This window comes from Littorina saxatilis, linkage group LG11 (assembly GCF_037325665.1).
Source record: "Littorina saxatilis isolate snail1 linkage group LG11, US_GU_Lsax_2.0, whole genome shotgun sequence".
In the NCBI taxonomy this organism is placed as follows: domain Eukaryota; kingdom Metazoa; phylum Mollusca; class Gastropoda; order Littorinimorpha; family Littorinidae; genus Littorina; species Littorina saxatilis.
This window is the reverse complement of record NC_090255.1, coordinates 15,283,694-15,305,150: the sequence shown is the minus strand read 5'-3', so window position 1 is coordinate 15,305,150 and position 21,457 is coordinate 15,283,694. Positions and strand designations below refer to the sequence as shown.

Below are 21,457 nucleotides of genomic sequence, written 5' to 3'. Positions count from 1 at the left end.
CAAAATCTCAAAAATTGAGAAATGAGGTTTGTTAATTATAGCGACGTTGTTAGATATAGAAAGAACTCTTCGCAGACAGCCTAGTTGGTAAATCAAACCCTTTCAGAGCCGATTGCAACACTGATCGAAAAGAATGGCTGTAGAATCCCACTGTTAAAGTTCTCCAATGGGCGATTCATACTCTCCAAACAGTGCTGAACCTGACAAGGTGCGTTTGTGTTTATTTTATTTTGCCGACTGCAACCTGGTTTCGACCTGAAATGAAGGTCTTATCGGGCAGTCTCTCGGCAAGAAATAGAAAAAAATTCTCAAATTCCTATGCAAAAGAGAAAACCACATTTCTGCGGTATTTTGCATGGACGGCGAGAATCTTTGTCTGATTGACCTTGACAGCTTCATTCTACGCTTGATTTTTGCGCTGGTAACTTCCTGTTTGCTCTCTCAGGGCCGAGCATACTTTTTTTTCAAGAGGGATCAGGGGGAAAAGTAAACGCCTGGGCAGAGATTTGATTTCATGGCCGATGTCCTAACCACTAGGAGTCAGATACTCTTCACGGACAATCAATCAATCAATCAATATGAAGCTTATATAGCGCGTATTCCGTGGGTACAGTTCTAAGCGCTTGTCGAAGAGTTGTCAACACAGGACTAACAAAGAAACTAACATCTTCAGACGGACACGAACCCTATCACACACTAGCAAACCCTGGTAAACAAACAACTGTTTAACAACAATGTACACATCAATAGCTAGGTCCAAACAAAATAATATTAAGCACAAAGAAAACACCTCTAACAGAACACAGCACAAGAATGTCTTTTGGGGCACAACACATCACGTCGAGCATGAAAGTCGCAGCCAGCTACGGGAAGAACTGAGTCTTCAACCTACTCTTGAACGCGTCAAGAGAGGGGCTCTGGCGAAGCTCAAGCGGCAGGGAGTTCCAGACGGAGGGGCCCGCGGAGGGAAATGCACGCTGACCAGCAGATGCGAGTTTCGAGCGAGGGATGTGGAGGCGGAGAGGGTCAGCAGCAGAACGAAGGGGACGGTCGGAGGGCTGGGTGTACAGGTCCAGGGAGGATTGAAGGTACTCGGGAGCAGAGTCGTTGAGACACTTGTAGACCAGAGTGGACAGTTTGTAGGAGATTCGGGTGTTGACAGGGAGCCAGTGCAAGGAGCGAAGTAGGGGGGTGATGTGGTCTCGCTTCGTCTTCCTCAACGTCAGCCTGGCAGCGGCGTTCTGGACTCGTTGTAGGCCATGAATGGATGAGGCGGGGAGGCCAGCCAGAAGGGAGTTGCAGTAGTCCAGACGACTGAAGATGAGGGAGACAACCAGCTTGACACAGGCGTCGTGGGTGAGGTAGCGACGGATGGAGGCGATGCGTCGTAGGTGGAAAAAGCAGGTCTTGATGATGAAGGAGATGTGTGTCTGCATGGAGAGAGTGGAGTCGAGAAAGACGCCAAGGCTCTTGACAGCAGGGGAGAATGGAACAGTCGCGTCATCCAGCTGGAGGTCGGTCACAGTGAGGGAAGCAATCTTCTGTCGTGTTCCAACGAGAAGTGCCTCCGTCTTCTCACTGTTCAGCTTCCGCTTGTTCTCAGTCATCCAGTTCTTGATGTCAGTGAAACAACTGGAGATGGATCCAAGGAGATCGTCAACGTCCTCCGGCTTGGCGCTGTTCTGGAGCTGCGTGTCATCGGCAAAGGAGTTGTAGTTCAGGCCGTGGCGTTCGATGACCAGGGAGAGGGGTTGGGTGTACAGGGTGAAAAGGACAGGGCCGAGGACAGATCCTTGTGGGACGCCGAAGCGGACAGGGACAGGCTGAGAAGAGAACGAATCAGTGGTGACAGTCTGAGAGCGGTTCTGGAGGTAGTTCCTAAACCAAGAGAGGGCGGTGTCGTGAATGCCGAACGTGGAACTGAGGCGATCGACGAGTAGCTGGTGGTCAGCCATACCTGTTCAAACACCTGGCCTCGGATTGCCACACAGAAACCACAGCTTTGACAAATTTTGACCGTTCTACCTGCCAGATTTTTTTTCTTTTATTTATTCATGCTTTTTCCCCACGTGCATTCTTCCTCTCTAAGTTTTTTCTTTATCGTTTTTCTTCTTTTCCATTTTTTGTGGTGGGTGGGGTGGAGTGGGGTGGGAACTAACGTTGACTGGCGCAATAGCCAGATAGTGACATTCCTAAGACGTAACTTGATGTATTCTCCTTATTTTCTCTGTTGCTTTATTCTTACCTTGTTATTTTCAGAACTGCAGACCGCTGAACACGCTTGGCTGTAGCGACAGTGTCACGAGTCTACGATGTTGTGCCGGCAGTTACTGCAACTTGGCCACAGCGTGCTTAGTGAGTCACAGCGTGTATAATGCGTCACAGTGTGTATAATGAGTCACAACGTGTTTAATGAGTCACAGCGTGTAGGGTGAGCCACAGTCGGTATGGTGAGTCACAACGTGCATAATGAGTCACAGCGTGTAAGGTGAGCCACAGTCAGTATGGTGAGTCACAACGTGCATAATGAGTCACAGCGTGTAGGGTGAGTCACAGCGTGTATGATGAGTCACAACGTCCATAATGAGTCACAGTCGGTATGGTGAGTCACAACGTGCATAATGAGTCACAACGTCCATAATGAGTCACAGCGTGTATGATGAGTTACAACGTGCATAATGAGTCACAACGTCCATAATGAGTCACAGCGTGTATGATGAGTTACAACGTCCATAATGAGTCACAGTCGGTATGGTGAGTCACAACGTGCATAATGAGTCACAACGTCCATAATGACTCACAGTCGGTATGGTGAGTCACAACGTGCATAATGAGTCACAGCGTGTATAATGAGTCACAGCGTTTAAGGTGAGCCACAGTCGGTATGGTGAGACACAACGTGCATAATGAGTCACAACGTGTATAATGAGTCACAGCGTGTATAATGAGTCACAGCGTGTAAGGTGAGCCACAGTCGGTATGGCGAGTCACAACGTGCATAATGAGTCACAACGTGTTTAATGAGTCACAACGTGTAGGGTGAGTCACAGCGTGTATGAGGAGTCACAACGTCCATAATGAGTCACAGCCGGTATGGTGAGTCATAACGTGCATAATGAGTCACAACGTGCATAATGAGTCACAGCGTGTATAATGAGTCACAGCGTGTAAGGTGAGCCACAGTCGGTATGGTGAGTCACAACGTGCATAATGAGTCACAACATGTATAATGAGTCACAGCATGTACGGCGAGTCGCAGTGTGTATAATGAGTCACAGCGTGTATAATGAGTCACAGCGTGTAAGGTGAGTCACAACGTGCATAATGAGTCACAACGTGTATGAGTCACAGCGTGTATAATGAGTCACAGCGTGTAAGGTGAGCCACAGTCGGTATGGTGAGTCACAACGTGCATAATGAGTCACAACGTGTATAATGAGTCACAGCGTGTATAATGAATCACAGCGTGTATAATGAATCACAGCGTGTAGGGTGAGTCACAACGTGTAAAATGAGTCACAGCGTTTAGGGTGAGTCACAGCGCGTATAATGAGTCACAGCGTGAATAATGAGTCACAGCTTGTGGAGTGAGTGTGTAGGGTGAGTCACAGTGTATAAGGTGAGTAACAGTGTGTAGGGTGAGTCACAGTGTGTAGCGTGAGTCACAGTGTGTAGGGTGAGTCACAGTGTGTAGCGTGAGTCACAGTGTGTAGGGTGAGTCACAGTGTGTAAGGTGAGTAACAGTGTGTAGGGTGAGTCACAGTGTGTAGCGTGAGCCACAGTGTGTAGGATGAGTCACAGCGTGTAGGGTGAGTCACAGTGTGTAGGCTGATTCACAGCGTGCAGGGTGAGTCACAGTGTGTAGGGTGAGTCACCGCGTTTAGAGTGAGTCACAGTGTGTAGGGTGAGTCACAGTGCGTAGGGTGAGTCACAGTGCGTAGGGTGAATCACAGTGCGTAGGGTGAGTCACGGCGTTTAGAGTGAGTCACAGTGTGTAGGGTGAGTCACAGTGTGTAGGGTGAGTCACGGTGTGTAGGGTGAGTCACGGTGTGTAGGGTGAGTCACAGTGTGTAAGGTGAGTAACAGTGTGTAGGGTGATTTACAGTGTGTAGGGTGAGTTACAGTGCGTAGGGTGAGTCGCAGTGTGTAGCGTGAGTCACAGTGTGTTGGATGAGTCACAGTTTGTATAGTGAGTCACAGCGTGTAGGGTGAGTCACAGTGTGTAGGGTGATTCAAAGCGTGTAGGGTGAGTCACAGTGTGTAGGGTGAGTTACAGTGTGTAGGGTGAGTCACAGCGTGTAGGGTGAGTCACAGCGTGTTGGGTGAGTCACAGCGGGTAGGGTGAGTCATAGCGTGTGGGGTGAGTCACAGTGTGTAGGGTGAGTCACAGCGTGTAGGGTGAGTCACAGCGTGTAGGGTGAGTCAAAGCGTGTTGGGTGAGTCATAGCGTGTAGGGTGAGTCAAAGAGGGTGAGTCATAGCGTGAAGGGTTTGTCACAGCACACATTTTGCAAGTAACTCTGCACTAAATGTGCTATACTTTTAGCAAAGAAAAAGAAGTCGTGTAAATTAGCGAAATTAATACATTTAGTCTGTCTGTCGACTAATGAAACTGAACGCACTGCATTTTTTCCACGACAGTAGGTTCACGGATTCCCCGCAGCCGAGAAAGCGTGACACATTGTATGAAGATATCTTTCTAAACTTAGCAAAAATATAATTGCGACAAATTTCGCACCCAAATAAAAGCACTCATTTCTGTTTCAATTTGACTATCTGGATCACCTTTCGGATTCAAGATTCCTTTAACAGGGATCACGTTACTGCCGCTCAAATAATTAAGGCTTCCCCAAAAATCGACCGGACAAAAACGGAAAGGATCAATTAAAAATCGACGAAAAATTGCAATAGGCCAAACTTCGGAACTTTTACATACGATAAGAAAATCAAATCAATTATCTACCCAGACCATGTTGTTTTGTTTAGCTAGCCTACGTATTTCGTGTGCTATGCTATTTCTACTGATGCAAGTGTCGATCGCGTCAGCGGTAAAAAGCGGGAGTTTTTTGTGTACATTTTGAGGGGTATCATAACAAAAAGCGCCGTATTTCAGCAATGACTCGATGGATTGCTTTGAAACTTTAAGATTATTTGCCCACATATTTGACGTACTTCAAGTTAAATGTTTGATTGTTACAGGCTTTCGTTATGTCGTTATGCAATGATCCTGAACAATTTTTAAACTCGTCATAGGATTGTTCACCTGTGTCCAAAAAATGCACGACTTCACATGTCTACAGACAAACCATTGATTCAAATACTGTTAAAGCTTCATTTGCGCAAATTTGCTAGCATGTTTTGAATGGCATGTGGCGATAAACGCTGTCAGTGCGAAACAGCGTGAACGTTCCATTTGTACATGGAAACAGTACTGACGTCTGAGAATATTACAAACGGCATCGCAGACACGCACCATTACCCTCGTCTCGATTACCGGTCAATGTCAAAACATTTAGTCAAAATGGACTAAATGTAGAAAGAACCTTAACCCTCCGGAGTGTGGTGGTGGGGGGTCCTGACCACATCTCTCTCTCTCTCTCTCTCTCTCTCTCTCTCTCTCTCTCTCTCTCTCTCTCTCTCTCTCTCTCTCTCTCTCTCTCTCTTCATTTAATTTTATTGATGAAAATAATAATGAAATATTACGAAAGATAAGTGTTGAAGTTATCACTTGTTCGCCATGTTTTGTAATCGGAATGTGTATTGCTTTTCATTTGTAGAACGTTTCCATAAGCAGTCTGCTTGTTATCGTTCTTTATGTTGTTCTTGATGTGTACAAAGAGAAATGAATAAAACACGCTTAAACCGAACAGAATAACGGTTGAAAATCATTTGTGATGCACATGGTGTCCACCTCATCTTCAATACCTTAGCACATTAGATAAGTGAAGATTTAATTTCTTTAAGCTTATACCTATTTTTTTTACGTGAGTGTATGCACTGATGAAAGAAGCGAGTATTTCTTTTTCCCCCTTGTCTTTATTCATAATCAGCAGCGTCATCTGTTTGCTGAAATGATGTGTGTGTGTGTGTGTGTGTGTGTGTGTGTGTGTGTGTCACAACAGCAATGCATCGGAGCAGGAAACAGCACGGCGTGTGTGGTGGACGCCCAGGACACCAGGAGGTGCTGTGAGGGGCTGGGGTGTGTGGGAGGGACCTGTACGGCCCCCCAGGATCCCACACAACCCCCCGCCGTCAGCGTGAGTGGCCTCTCATGGACCTTTTCTTGCCCCCTTCTCCCCCGCCCCGGTATAGGGAGGTCCATATGTTTCACTCTAATTATCATCCAATTATCAGTTTATCTAATTGTCTCTTTGTCTCGTTGTCCGCACTCAGATCTGTGGTGTTTAGGGGGCGAATGGGTTGAAATGGTGTAAGTAGCTTTTTAGAGGGCAATACGCGGTCATGGCACAATGTCTCTGCTTAAAGCTGTTAAACAATTCCAGTTTTTGTACTTCTGAGTATCAAATCTGAATGTGCATATGACTCAATCGTTCTCATGAAATTCAAATGCTAATGACTGTCTACTTTCATTGCAGGTACCGGGCGTAACTGTGGTAAGCTTGTGTTAACTGATTTTCTATCAGAACTCAGAAATATTTATTGTATGTGCAACTTCATTTTATCGAATCAAAACGAGATAGCAATTTGCTACGACAAGAGAGGGAGCTCGAGAGAAAGAGAGAGGTGTAAGCTTACGTGTTACGTACCTGTGTCACCATGTCAGGAGGAAACAGGTTTCACTGTCGTCATTGTCAACGGGACTTTCACTCGATACGTGACGCCGCACCATTATTTCCCTGAAAAACCCGGGCCCTGTCAAACGCCTCGCGGCTTATGGCTTGACACATCATGATGATGCGGTTAAAGGTTCAGCTTTTGCTATTTTTTCAGAAAAGAAGCCGGTTTTTAATTAGCATTAACTCTTTTCTATGCAACATAAAGAAACTGGGTAAGGTTTCACTCTTGGTCATGTTACAAAAAGAAACCGGTTTATGATAAAACTCTTCTGGTGCAGAAAGAAACCGATTTAGCTTTGGTTTAAACAAGTTTGTTCAATAAATTCCATTGGTACTATTACCGCATACATGAAATAAGGAACATGGAGCACAACAAGCTAGGCTTATGAGCGTACTCTTAAAAGCAAATGAAATTTGGCGGAAGATTTTAATATAACAAATTTGAAATAATGTCAAAATGATAATGGTAAATTATGGTAGACAAGCATGTAACAATAAAAGGAAAAAAAACAAAGGAAAAAAAAAACCAATGATAAACTAACAACAGTACTCACACGCGCTCGCACACTCACTCGCACACACACGCATACAATGACTTCCACATGGTTAAAAATAGAATACTACCAGAACAAGGAAATGTAAACAGTACTGCACATGGTCGTTTCGAACATGGATGAGATAAATGCATTCATTATTCAAAACGTTTGCTTAATAAGATAAACCTGAATAACTGGTCAAATATCAATGCATTTTCCCTGTCTGACTTGTCTCTATTGCCATACAGAAAATCATCAGCGGTTAGCAAATCATAGTTGGGCAGTGTTGACAAGGTGACTTCACGTATTTGAAGAGATAAGGGGCAATGAAAAATATAGTGCTCCGCATTTTCAACAGGATAACCACAAGTGCATGACGGGTCGGGAATTAAATGTCTGTCAAATAGATCACTATTTAGATTGCTGATCCTCAATCTCAGTCTGCAATGGATAATTTCTGATTTTCGATCAGATGTGTATCTATACGAGGAAACAACAGAATCATCAGAACTAATACGTTTTTTAAATAACCCAATAGAATCAAGTTGGTTTAGCTTTCACTCTTGTCCGTCATAATAATAATAATAATAATAAATGAGCATTTATATAGCGCAACATCACAACTTTACAATTATGCTCTTTGCGCTTGACACATTTAAAATTAAAACACAGTTATACAAGCATTTACATCTACATTCATAGTCAGCAACGCTTAATTAAAAGCATACACCATCAAACATACAGGAAGAAACCGGTTTTGCTCCACTCTTGTTCATGTTACAGAATGAAACCAGTTTAAATTTCACTGTTGTCCATGTTACAGGCAAACCCGACACCTGCTACGGTAAGTGTGTTTGTCTGGCTACCCTGGGGACCTCTCTCTCTCTCTCTTGAAACACTTGGGCAGTTTACATAGACGAGCTGTTAAATTGATTATTTTTTTAAATACATCTCTTTCCATAAACGATTGCAAATTCTTCCTATCAAATTAAGATTTGCCTATAACAAAGGTTTGATGATGTATAGAATTATGTCAGGGAATGCCGCACTCATTGGCTCGAATTTGAAAATAAATCATTATAGAAAATGTAACAAATTAATTACCCCAACTCCAAGAATTGACTTGTACAAGTCCAGTCTCTCATATTCTGGCGCACTTATGTGGAACTCCATTCCTGATATAATCAAATTACAAATCCATGAAACATCATTCAAGGATTACATGCTGTTTCTCTTGCAAAACTTGTAAGAAATATTATCAAGCAGCTGGCAAAATATCACTGTACTTTCTGATTGTATTAAAAAACATGATTCTATATAATGCACGAAGGACATTTTTTATACAAACAAATATTTCTTTGTTACATATATTTTTCAAGCATAGCTAAAGAATCAAAATGCATCTTGAAATGTCTTAATGATTGCTTGACATGTTGATTATGTAATTTGTACTGTAGTTAACTTAACTTCTTCTTGTTATTGTATTATCCCTCAATGGGCGAGGGCCGGATAAAAAAAAGCATGCGTACATTGCTTATTCTGTCACTCTCGATAAATACATTTCAATTCAATTCTCTCTCAGTCTCTCTCTCTGCCTCTCTCTCTCTCTCTCTCTCTCTCTCTCTCTCTCTCTCTCTCTCTCTCTCTCTCTCTCTCTCTCTCTCTCTCTCTCTCTTTTTGTGGTATTGTGTGTGGTTGGCTCGTGTGCTCCAAGTCCAGGGCGTCTCGTTTTTAAATCTTTCCCACTGGGAGACTTTCCCGGTCTTCTTCATCCATTTCAAAATGCAGTGGATCTAGCTAGACGTTTTCGCGTCGCATTTTAACAACTTATCCATTATAAAGTTGGGCAAAAAATTATTGCAACACATTTCAAACCCAAATTAAAGCCTTAATTCCTGTGTCATTTAATTAAAACTGTATATGCCAAAGAAGGCCGTTCACTTAACCTTCAGGATCACCTTTTGGATTAAATATTTCTTTTACAGAAATCACGTGACCGCCGCTCAAGTAAGTGTACCCTCAAAATCGACCAGACAAAAACGGATGAGCCGAATGAAAAATCGACAAAAAATCACAATAGGCAAAACGTTGCAACTTTTACATACGAGAAGAAAGTCAAACCAATTATCTACCCTGAACAGATTATTTTGTTTTGCTACCTTGCGTATTTCGCGTGCTATACTATTCCTACTGATGCAGGTGTCGATCGCAAGAGCGGTCAAAAACGGAACGTTTTACGTCAATTTTTATGGGTAGCATGTCAAAAAGCGCTACATTTTAGCAATGACAAGTTTAACAACATTTTCCGAAACATTGCGTCACATCTGGATAAATAACCGTAACGATCCAAACTTTCGCACGAAATATCTCTAGTATGTTCATTGTTGGTAAAATATTCTGAAAGTTTCAAAGCAATCCACCAAGTCATTGCTAAAGTGCACACTTTTTTGGTCACGATACCCCTAAAAAATGACGCAAAAAGTCCCGTTTTTGACAGCTCTTGCGATCGACACCTGCATCAGTAAGAATAGCATAGCACGCGAAATACGCAAGGTAGCAAAACAAAACAATCTGTTCAGGGTAGATAATTAATTTGACTTTCTTCTTGTATGTGAAAGTTGCAACGTTTTGCCTATTGTGATTTTTTTGTCGATTTTTCATTCGGCTCTTCCGTTTTTGTCTGGTCGATTTTGAGGGTACCCTTACTTGAGCGGCGGTCACGTGATCCCTGTAAAAGAAATATTTAATCCAAATAGTGATCTGAAGGTTAAGTGAACGGCCATCTCTGGCATATAAAGTGTTAATAAAATGACACGGGGATTAATGCTTTAATATGGGTTTGAAATTTGTTGCAATAATTTTTTGGCCAAGTTTATATACACATTTTTACTACAGAATTATGTGAAACAGACCAACCATACATGTCATAAATAAACCATCTCTTCGCATGTGTGTGTATCATATAAATAAGGTCGGGTCAAACTACCGTCTGGCTAAGACCAGAAGTAATTTCCCACTGCTCGTTGTGGTTTCCGAAACAAAGTCACCGAAACAAACTTCATTCTCCAAACACTTTGTTGTTTATTCTAGAACATTTTTGAGAACTTACATGTGGTGCTATCACCACAGTGGTTCCTAGTTCGCTTTTGACGTCAGAGATTGCACTTTTCTAAAAACCAACTCGTGTAAACCTGCTATGACACAGCGAGCCATGCAGTATTCTCTATTATATTGATCAGTAATTTGGGTTTAAGCATTCATTCCCATCAGTATATCTGTTTATGTTCTTGTCTTTCTGAAAATTACTTGTGTATTGGTCTGCCTTTTATGCATCGATAGCGAATATGTGACGTCATACCCAAATAGTGCCCAATTCCAGTAAGCCCAGAAGAAAGGCAGATCTTCAAACACGTATATGTTTGACCAAAATGCTGCTGTTTAACACCTAGGCTATACTACTGAAAAACATATCCTTAACTTTTTGTCTACAATGTATACTCTCCCAAAAAAGAAACTTCACACAGGTAAACATTGATTTAAAAAAAAGAATATGTTAGAGGAAAGCACCAACATTCAGTTTGAAGTTTGTCTGTTACATTGTTGCTAATCACTAAACCACAATAAGAACATATCATTGAACCGAGACTTTCCTTGGTGGTCTCCCTTTTATTGAATTGCAAAAAGATTGTCTGCACGAAAATCACGTATATTCAGCATTGTTTTCACTACGTTACATATACGACGCTTAATATTTGTGTATAATATGTAATGTGTAAATATTCATATGTTGTTGTTTTTCTCTATCTTTTTTTCTACGTAAATGTCCGTGTAAATATGTGATTAGATTAGTCCCCTCTCTGATATTGTGGCCGAACGGTTATCCCGTTCGCCTAATACGCGATTGAATCGAGTTCAAATCACCATCTGGCCATTATTATTTTTTACTCTTTGTCATTTGTTTATTTTTGTTTATTTTCTTCATGTGCAAGAGAGTACGTTGAAAGGAATATCAAAATTGATTTTTAACATTAATTTTAGGCAGGAATTAGTTTTTTTTAACTCTTTGGTTAACATAATATTAGTTTATTGATAAAGTTTGTTAAATTAAAAATTTAAACATTTGATTGAGAAAAATAAAAACCAATAAAGAAGGATGCTCCCGGCTTGAATTTTTATGTTGTAAATTAGAGAGAAGGCCAAAAAAGATAACGGTAGCAGCAACCATGCAACTGAGGTTAAAAAAAACGAAAAAAAAATCCCCCCGTATTTCATTCAGTTTGTTTGATTGTTGCTATTGACTTTGAAACTGACACGCCGGCGAAAACGCCAGTAACGCATGCGCAGAGAAGAGCAAGCATGGGGAATCTCCTATTCTAAAAATAACCAACACTGGTAGCTGCCGAATTTCAGGCCGACTTCGCTGTACAGAATTCTGTACAGGGTTCTCAGCCCTATTTTTTCAAACTCCGGATAGTCATAAACAGACGACAGGTACAGTGCATTCCCCAAATTCTTCAGATTAGTCAAATTCGCCACTGAGAAACTCCCCCCGAACTGTCAGATCAATAGTTGTATTATCCCTTTAAGTGGGCGGGGATGTAGCTCAGTCGGTAGCGCGCTGGATTTGTATCCAGTTGGCCGCTGTCAGCGTGAGTTCGTCCCCATGTTCGGCGAGAGATTTATTTCTCAGAGTCAACTTTGTGTGCAGACTCTCCTCGGTGTCCGAACACCCCCGTGTGTACACGCAAGCACAAGACCAAGTGCGCACGAAAAAGATCCTGTAATCCATGTCAGAGTTCGGTGGGTTATAGAAACACGAAAATACCCAGCATGCTTCCTCCGAAAGCGGCGTATGGCTGCTTAAATGGCGGGGTAAAAACGGTCATACACTTAAAAGCCGTGGGAGTTCCAGCCCATGAACGAACAAACAAACAATCCCTTTACGTAAAATCGTGTACACTACGTTATCAATTGTTAGTGCTAGTTTCGGTGTGTCCTAAACCAGCTTCTCCTTCTCACTGTTTTTTTGTTCTCTCTCCATTATACGATTTAAAAAAAATTGTATTATTACTTTGTTGTTGCTGCTGAAAGCGTCCATACTGTGTATTTTCCAAGTATTTTTGTCGGTCAGCTTTGCTTAGAGAAATTCAAGTTTTACGCCATCACGGCAAACCCATTAGGGGCATGTTCCCGGGTTTTAACCCGACTTTGGATATGATACACACGTGTATGCGTATTTAGGTGGTATCAGCCATCTGCACTTATGGCAGAATGACCGATGTCATTTACGTGCCACTGTGGTGACACGGGGGTACCGGGTGGGACATGGATACCGTCTCTGGGTCTGCACATAAAGTTGACCCGTGTCCGTCCCGGCCCGGATTCGAACCTGCGACCTTAGGATCACAAGTCCAGTGCTCTACCACCTGAGCTACCCGGGCCCCCAAGCAGCCTTGCTTGCTTGCTTGTTTTTTGTTTTAATATTATTTGGTGTCTGCCTGTCTGCGTGCCCTCAGTTCCAAAGTGTGTACGCCCAGGCTTTCTAAGATGACATTAACGACCCATTCTCTCTCTCTCTCTTCTCTAAAAAAGCAAGTTCAATTCTATTCTATTCAGTTCAATTGCCTGCACGGTTGCAATCTTGCTTGCTTGTTTCTAACTTGCTTTTGATGCCTGTGGGTGGACGGTGTGTATCAGTGCCGGACGGACACCCAGTCGTGCGTCATGGCGGCCAACACGCCCAGCAGCTGCTGTCCGGGACTCACGTGCTTTCAGTCCTTCTGCACCGCAAGCGTGATTTGTGTTGCTTCCTGCTTTCATCCGTTGCCCCCTCCTCCCCACCTTGTGCGCGGACGTATTCTGGACAGACTTGAAATTCCTCCCGAGTCCTAGGGCAGAATCTTGTCCACTTGTATGAACTACTGTTACAACCCCTGAGCTACAGATACGTAGGCTAAAATCATTCAAAGCTTTTAAAGCTGTGGTCTATTTATGACTTTCCGGGGCAACGAGGTTGAAAAATAGGGACAAAATCATGTACAGATTTCTGTACAGCAAACACTACCCGAAACCCCACCTATACGGCGTGTATGACCTTGCAGCTTCAGTCAACGCTTGAATTTTGCAGTGGTAACATCCGGTTTGCTCTCGCAGAGCTGAGCTTAATTGTCAAGAAGGATCGAGCAGAAAAAAATAAACGACTTGGCAGGGATTCGAACTCAAGGCCTCGGGGCCTCGAAATGTCGGGGCCGATGTCTTAACCGCTAGGCCACTTCACCAGTATTGTCAAAGATAAAAAATTGATAATTTTATATCATTCTACGCTTGAATTACCATTCATGCGTTGCAAAAACGTAAAAATTGACATTAAAATTTGCCTTTATTTTGCAAACATGTTTCACGGAATCGCAGTACATGTTTACACCGTCATGCTACACGACATTCGCGCCATGCAAATAGCTGCGATATCTCTATTTACAACATGCAAGAAAATGACAAGAACAGTAATTGAATCTCTCCAAAGCTCTGCGCAGTTGAAACCAGACATCTAAGAAATAGTTATACATGTATTCACTTCTGAACAATGGGCGGATAGAGATATAAATCATGCTGCTTCAAGAATAAAATAACCCCCCGCGGGTTAGGGGGAGTCCCATGCATATTGGTTGGGACGAGAAAGACTGAATTTGCCCGATGCTCCCCAGCATGTCGTAAGAGGCGACTTACGGATTCTGTTTCTCATTTTACCCTTGTTAAGTGTTTCTTGTATAGAATATAGTCAATTTTTGTAAAGATTTTAGACAAGCAGTATGTAAGAAATGTTAAGTCCTTTGTACTGGAAACTTGCATTCTCCCAGTAAGGTAATATATTGTACTACCCCGTTGCAAGCCCCTGGAGCAAATTTTTGATTAATGCTTTTGTGAACAAGAAACAATTGACAAATGGCTCTATCCTATCTTCCCCCTTCCCCCGTCGCGATATAACCTTCGTGGTTGAAAACGACGTTAAACACCAAATAAAGAAAGAAAAGAAAGAAAGAATAACATAACATGAATTCATATCAATTTTTTTTCCTTCTTTTTCTCAATTGGCGCAGTAGCCTAGTGGTTAGGACATGAGGTCGAGAGTTCGAATCTTCGCCGGGGCGTTTAGTTTTTCCCATTGATCTCTCTTGAAGATAAAATATGATCAGTCTTGAGAGAGCAAACCGGATGTTATCCCTGCAAAATTCAAGCGTTGACTGAAGCTCTCAAGGTCATACACGCCGTATAGGTGGGGTCGGGTAGCGTTTGCTGTACAGAATTCTGTACATGATTGTATCCCTATTTTTCAACCTCGTGGCCCCGGAAAGTCATAAATAGACCACAGCTTTAAAGGTCACCGTCATTTGAAGGACTGAAACACATGTTTTGTTTGTGGGTAGTCAAGGTTTTCTTTCTCATATGAACAGCCAAACCTCATATTATTATGGTTCTACAAGATTCAAGACTGTTCAATGTACGTCTGCGTTGGTACCGTTAGTTAGTGGGGAGGGGTCCGGAAACCCCAGAGGCACCCCCACCACGCCCCCCCCCCCCCCCCTCTGGATCCGCCGCCCACGAGTATGTTTCCTTACGTATGTGTGCGCTTGCATGCCTATAGCGATGATAAACAAATCATGTCCCAATATAGGTCATAGTTACCTGAGAGGACGTTAAGCCCTACAGTCTCTCTCTCTCTCTCGCGCGCGCGCTTGCATGCATGCCGGCGTGCGTGTGTATGCATGCGTGCGTGCGTGTGAGCGTGTGCGTGTAGGGTGTTTGTTTGTGCGTGCGTGCGTATACGTGTGTGTGTCCAAACTGTATTGGTCATGCTTGCTTCTGCCTATGAGCCCTGTGTCGTGATGCGTTTCAGCCTTAATGCATTGGCATTTTGCATACATGTGCTTCATCCTTGAATCAGTTTCATCTTTGATATCAGTTCCAACAAAATGTTTTGTGCATCACAGCCATGACCGTACACTCTTCAAAAAAAGTTAAGGATCGGTTGAAAAAACGGATCTAATTATAAAAAATTGCCAAAAAATTAAACATCAACATAATAATTATAAGATGAATGTGTTTGAATTAACAAATGAACAATGAGTCTTGACCTAGAATTTTGTTTGGCAGGCAGAGTTATTTCCCTTTGTGGGACTTCTCAAAAGCTTCTGCATTTTGGAAGAAAAAGGGTGTTTTTTATAGCCCCATGAAATTTGCGGAACGCATGCCAGGGCAAAAGGTTGTGATGCACGTGCTACAACAGGGTCCTGGCTATGAACATCGCTCACCAGCTTGTGTGTAAAGGTTGACACGCTGACACAATTATGCACAGTAGCAACATGCCCCCACGAAGAAAACTGAGCGATTTGGATAGAGGAAGGGATGGCTACAAGACGATGTTGCTGCCAGGCAAGTGGCCCAGAGGCTTGCAGTGGCTCCCTCTGTCATCCTTAGACTAAAACAGAGATTCCACGCAACTGGAAGAGTGCAGGAGCGACAACATTCTGGTCGGCCCAGAGTCACCACACAAAGAGAGGATCGCTTCATTCAGAGGCAGGCCATGCAACAAAGAATGGCTACGGCAAACAACATTAGGCAACGCCTACAAGCTACCACCAACACTGTTGTTAGTGGTTAGACGATCCAAAACCGCTTACACAACTTTGGCTTGCGTGCAAGGCGTCCAGTCCGAGGAACAACCCTGACTGCTAATCACCGAGCAGCTCGCCGAGCCTGGTGCACTCAACATGTGAGGTCAGTGGCAACGTCAGCAGTAGGCTCAGGTGTTGTTTACAGATGAGTCCCGCTTTTGCTTGGAACCTGCTGATGGTCGCATCCGAGTGTGGAGGCGTCGCGGGGAGCGCTTCACAGAAGGCGCTGTTCTGGAACGACAGCGTTTTGGCGGAGGCTCTGTGATGGTCTGGGGAGGGATCAGCACACGTCTATGGACACCTCTGTACCATGTAGTGGGCAACTTGACCGGTGTCCGCTACCAGAATGAGATCCTGCAACCCCTGGTCGTTCCAGCCCTCCAAGCGATCGGCCCTCGTGCGATTCTTCACTGAGGATGACAACGCACCTCCCCATCGCTCTGCAGCTATAAACACCTTCATCCAGCAGGCCAGTGTCAACAGGATGCTGTGGCCAGCCAACAGCCCGGACCTGAACCCCATAGAGCACATGTGGGACGAGCTTTGTCACCCTCCTCCTGCCAATCTGGGTCAACTGCTGCAATGGCTCCAGCAGGAGTGGAATGGAGTTCCCAGAGCATTCATATGCAATCTGATTCACTCCATGCGCCAACGATGTGTTGAATGCCTGGCACACAACGGAGGGCACACGCGTTATTGACACTGATTCACATTGTTGTGAATTCCTTTTTCGAGGGTTGTCACGTTTGACACACTCAAGCTAAATTGTCGCTGCCGCGTTCGATCTTTGCTTTGTTTGTCATTACTCCTTGGTTGTTCAATTATATAATTTTAAATAAATGAAAGAATTCGGTCTCGTCTGTTTTGTGTGGCGTGCTTGTAAACAAGTGATCTTTAGCTTTTTTGAAGAGTGTATTTGTCAGCCTCTGAACCCTCCGGCACCCCCTCCCCAACCTCTTTTTCTAACAGAGGCTGTGTTGTTTCAGCCTCGACATCTGTATGTGTGAGCTAATTGTAACGTGTGAGAGTGCGTTTTATTTAATATAACCGTAGGGAGTGTGTTTTGGGCTAATGCTTATAGGCGTGGGGTGTGTTAGTGGTAATTGGTAAGTGTATGGGTGTGTTTGCGGTAATTGGTAAGTGTACGAGTGTGTTTGCGGTAATTGGTAAGCGTATGGGTGTGTTTGCGGTAAATAGTAAGTGTACGGGTGTGTTGAAGCTCGTGTAACCTGTGGGAGTGTTTCAGCCGTGTGCACAGTTCGGTGCTCCGTGCTCCGCGGCGTCTCCCTGCTGCCCGGGTGGCCTGACTTGCTCCGCCCAAACCAACATATGTACCTTCAACATTGTCGGCAGACTGTCCTAGATCATTTCAGGTACATTGCTACTGACTTTTTCCTGTCTCTTTTTCAACACTTCTGTTCAGAGGCTTGTATTTTTTAATTAATCGATTTTTAGTAAGCGGACCATAACCCTTTTTCAAATGAAGTATTTTTTTGTGATGGCATAAGACTACTAAATTTCATAACAAACCCTTCCCTCTATCAAGCCTCATGCACTGCTGGGTGAGGTAACCATATGTAATTCAGTTAACACCCGTCGTTTGGATGTGTAAATAGTGCATTAGAAAGGAATTTGTTGTTGAAAAAGGGGTTATAGTTGGTAGTGAAGCCTTGCAGAGGAGTGTAAAACTGCTGTTTATTTATTAGTAGTTGTTATGAAGACTGATAGACATGTAGAGCGACTGCAGTATCACACCGACTGCTAGACATGTGGAGCGACAGCAGTATCACCACGACTGCTAGACATGTAGAGTGACAGCTGTATCACCACGACTGCTAGACATGTAGAGTGACAGCTGTATCACCACGACTGCTAGACATGTAGAGTGACAGCTGTATCACACCAACTGATAGACATGTAGAGTGACAGCTGTATCACCACGACTGCTAGACATGTACAGTGACAGCAGTATCACCCTGACTGCTAGACATGTAGAGTGACAGCTGTATCACCACGACTGCTAGACATGTAGAGTGACAGCTGTATCACACCGACTGCTAGACATGTAGAGTGACAGCTGTATCACCACGACTGCTAGACATGTAGAGTGACAGCTGTATCACACCGACTGCTAGACATGTAGAGTGACAGCTGTATCACCACGACTGCTAGACATGTAGAATGACAGCAGTATCACACTGACTGCTAGACATGTATGACAGCAGTATCACACTGACTGCTAGACATGTTGCGTGACAGCTGTATCACACTGACTGCTAGACATGTAGAGTGACAGCTGTATCACCACGACTGCTAGACATGTTGAGTGACAGCTGTATCACACCGACTGATGGACATGTACATTGACAGCTGTATCACACCAACGGCTAGACATGTAGAGTGACAGCTGTATCACACTGACTGCTAGACATGTAGAGTGACAGCTGTATCACACTGACTGCTAGACATGTAGAGTGACAGCTGTATCACACCGACTGCTAGACATGTAGTTACAGCTGTTTCACACGGACGGCTAGACATGTAGTGACAGCAGTTTCACATCGACTGCTAAGGGTGCATTGATGACCACTGAAAATGTGTTCATTGATGTTATTTGGTTTAGCCTTCACTCTCGTCAATCATCACTGCCCAGCAAGTCAATCTTCCAATATTTTTTACATTTAAGTTTTGACTAAATGTTTTAACACAGAGGGGGAATCGAGACTAGGGTCGTGGTGTATGTGTGTCTGTGTGTGTGTGTGTGTAGAGCGATTCAGAGTAAACTACTGGACCGATCTTTATGAAATTTTACATGAGAGTTCCTGGGTATGATATCCCCAGACTTTTTTTCATTTTTGGGATAAATGTCTTTGATGACGTCATATCCGGCTTTTTGTAAAAAGTTGAGGCGGCACTGTCACACCCTCAATCTTCGACGAAGGCCGGACTTTGGTATTGCATTTCAGCTTGGAGGCTTAAAAATTAATTAATGAGTTTGGTCATTAAAAATCTGAAATTTGTAATTAAAATTATTTTTTTTATAAAACGATCCAAAATTACATTCATCTTATTCTTCATCATTTTCTGATTCCAAAAACATATAAATATGTTATATTCGGATTAAAAACAAGCTCTGAAAATTAAAAATATAAAAATTATGATTAAAATAAAATTCCGAAATCGATTTAAAAACAATTTCATCTTATTTTTTGTCGGTTCCTGATTTCAAAAACATATAGATATGATATGTTTGGATTAAAACCATGCTCAGAAAGTTAAAACGAAGAGAAGTACAGAAAAGCGTGCTATGCAGCACAGCGCAACCACTACCGCGCTAAACAGGCTCGTTAATTTCACTGCCTTTTGCACGAGCGGCGGACTACGGTCATTGTGAAAAAAATGCAGTGCGTTCAGTTTCATTCTGTGAGTTCCACAGCTTGACTAAATGTAGTAATTTCGCCTTACGCGACTTGTTTGAATTGTTTTTATCTGGTGTTTACTTTACTTCACTCACCTCCTACAACCCGCACCCAGCTGAAACAAATAGTCGCTGAGGTTTGAGACTTAAGAATCTTTTTCTTTTTACATTTAGTCAAGTTTTGACTAAATGTTTTAACGTAGAGGGGGGAATCGAGACGAGGGTCGTGGTGTATGTGCGTCTGTCTGTCTGTGTGTGTGTGTGTGTGTGTGTGTAGAGCGATTCAGACTAAACTTCTGGACCGATCTTTATGAAATTTGACATGAGAGTTCCTGGGTATGAAATCCCCGAACGTTTTTTTCATTTTTTGGATAAATGTCTTTGATGACGTCATATCCGGCTTTTCGTGAAAGTTGAGGCGGCACTGTCACGCCCTCATTTTTCAACCAAATTGGTTGAAATTTTGGTCAAGTAATCTTCGACGAAGCCCGGACTTCGGTATTGCATTTCAGCTTGGTGGCTTAAAAATTAATTAATGACTTTGGTCATTAAAAATCTGAAAATTGTAAAAAAAAATAAAAATTTATAAAACGATCCAAATTTACGTTCATCTTATTTTCCATCATTTTCTGATTCCAAAAACATATAAATATGTTATATTTGGATTAAAAACAAGCTCTGAAAATTAAATATATAAAAATTATTATCAAAATTAAATTGTCGAATTCAATTTAAAAACACTTTCATCTTATTCCTTGTCGGTTCCTGATTCCAAAAACATATAGATATGATATGTTTGGATTAAAAACACGCTCAGAAAGTTAAAACAAAGAGAGGTACAGAAAAGCGTGCTATCCTTCTTAGCGCAACTACTACCCCGCTCTTCTTGTCAATTTCACTGCCTTTGCCATGAGCGGTGGACTGACGATGCTACGAGTATACGGTCTTGCTGAAAAATGGCATTGCGTTCAGTTTCATTCTGTGAGTTCGACAGCTACTTGACTAAATGTTGTATTTTCGCCTTACGCGACTTGTTTCTTTTCTGACAGAGGGCTCCTGAGAGGGATGAGATACACCTTCAGATCTCAGGGTGAATTTCTTCTTGTACATCCCAAACACCAGTTTATTGTCTTTTGAGTGATGACATTAAACCCTGACAACAAAACCTACACTTAAGAGTAATTCTGTGTATTTATTTGTGTCAATGCGTGTTTGTAAGCGTTAATGCATGCGTGTGTGTGTGTGTGTGTGTGTACGCAATCATTACCCTTCTAACCCTTTGAATAACAGTTTTCTTGAGCCAAGTAAGTTTATTGTGTTTTTTTCATGTTTAGTTGTTGCTGCAGCCTCTTGAACTTAGTTCTGATCACTGTGAGACATATTACGCTTAGAAGTTCAGGTCAGATGCGTCAAAGAAAATTGTACATTTTAATGTATTCATTTAAATGGGCAATAATTACTTTAAGTGTTTGTTACTTCTATTTGTACTACTATTAGCTTCTTTTTTCAGACATGTTGTTCAAGGCAGCATAGGTGCTGTCATCTTGTTAATTATATAAACTTGGCCAAAAAAATGTTGCAACAAATTTCAAACCCAAATTTCAAGCATTAATCCCCGTGTCATTTCATTAAAACAGTTACTGTATATGCCAGTTAAGGCCGTTCACTTAACCTTCAGGACCACCTTTTGGATTGAATATTTCTTCTACAGGGATCACGTGACCGCCGCTCAAGTAAGGGTACCCTCAAAATCGACCAGACAAAAACAGAAGGGCCGAATGAAAAATCGACAAAAAATCTCTCTTTCTTTCTTTCTTTATTTATTTGGTGTTTAACGTCGTTTTCAACCGTTCAAGGTTATATCACGACAGGGAAAGGGGGGTATGGGATAGAGCCACTTGTCCCCGAGTACGCTAGCTAGTACAAGGGTCCAGCAGACTTTAATTGTGTGTCTGTCTGTGTGTGTGTCTCGACTTAACAGCTTATTGCTGGGAAACTACTGGGCGCAGTTCGTTCAAAAGTTGATACACTAACT

The 21,457-nt window shown here is 42.7% G+C and overlaps 1 protein-coding gene across 3 annotated transcripts in view; it reads left to right on the top strand.

The window, feature by feature from the left end:
- LOC138979839 (keratin-associated protein 10-2-like) overlaps positions 1-20,591 on the top strand; it is a 68,579-nt gene extending 47,988 nt beyond the window's left edge. For 2 of the 3 annotated variants that reach the window (XM_070352590.1, XM_070352591.1), the window contains 5 exons: positions 2,260-2,355; positions 6,122-6,256; positions 6,596-6,613; positions 8,156-8,176; positions 13,030-13,239. In XM_070352590.1, coding sequence (XP_070208691.1) covers positions 2,260-2,355; positions 6,122-6,256; positions 6,596-6,613; positions 8,156-8,176; positions 13,030-13,224 — 465 coding nt within the window. In that variant the 3' untranslated portion in view covers positions 13,225-13,239. Of the gene's footprint in view, positions 1-2,259; positions 2,356-6,121; positions 6,257-6,595; positions 6,614-8,155; positions 8,177-13,029; positions 13,240-17,250; positions 17,378-20,471 lie in introns of those variants that run through there. The other variant, XM_070352592.1, reaches the window with a different exon arrangement.
- The last annotated feature ends 866 nt before the right edge of the window (positions 20,592-21,457 follow it).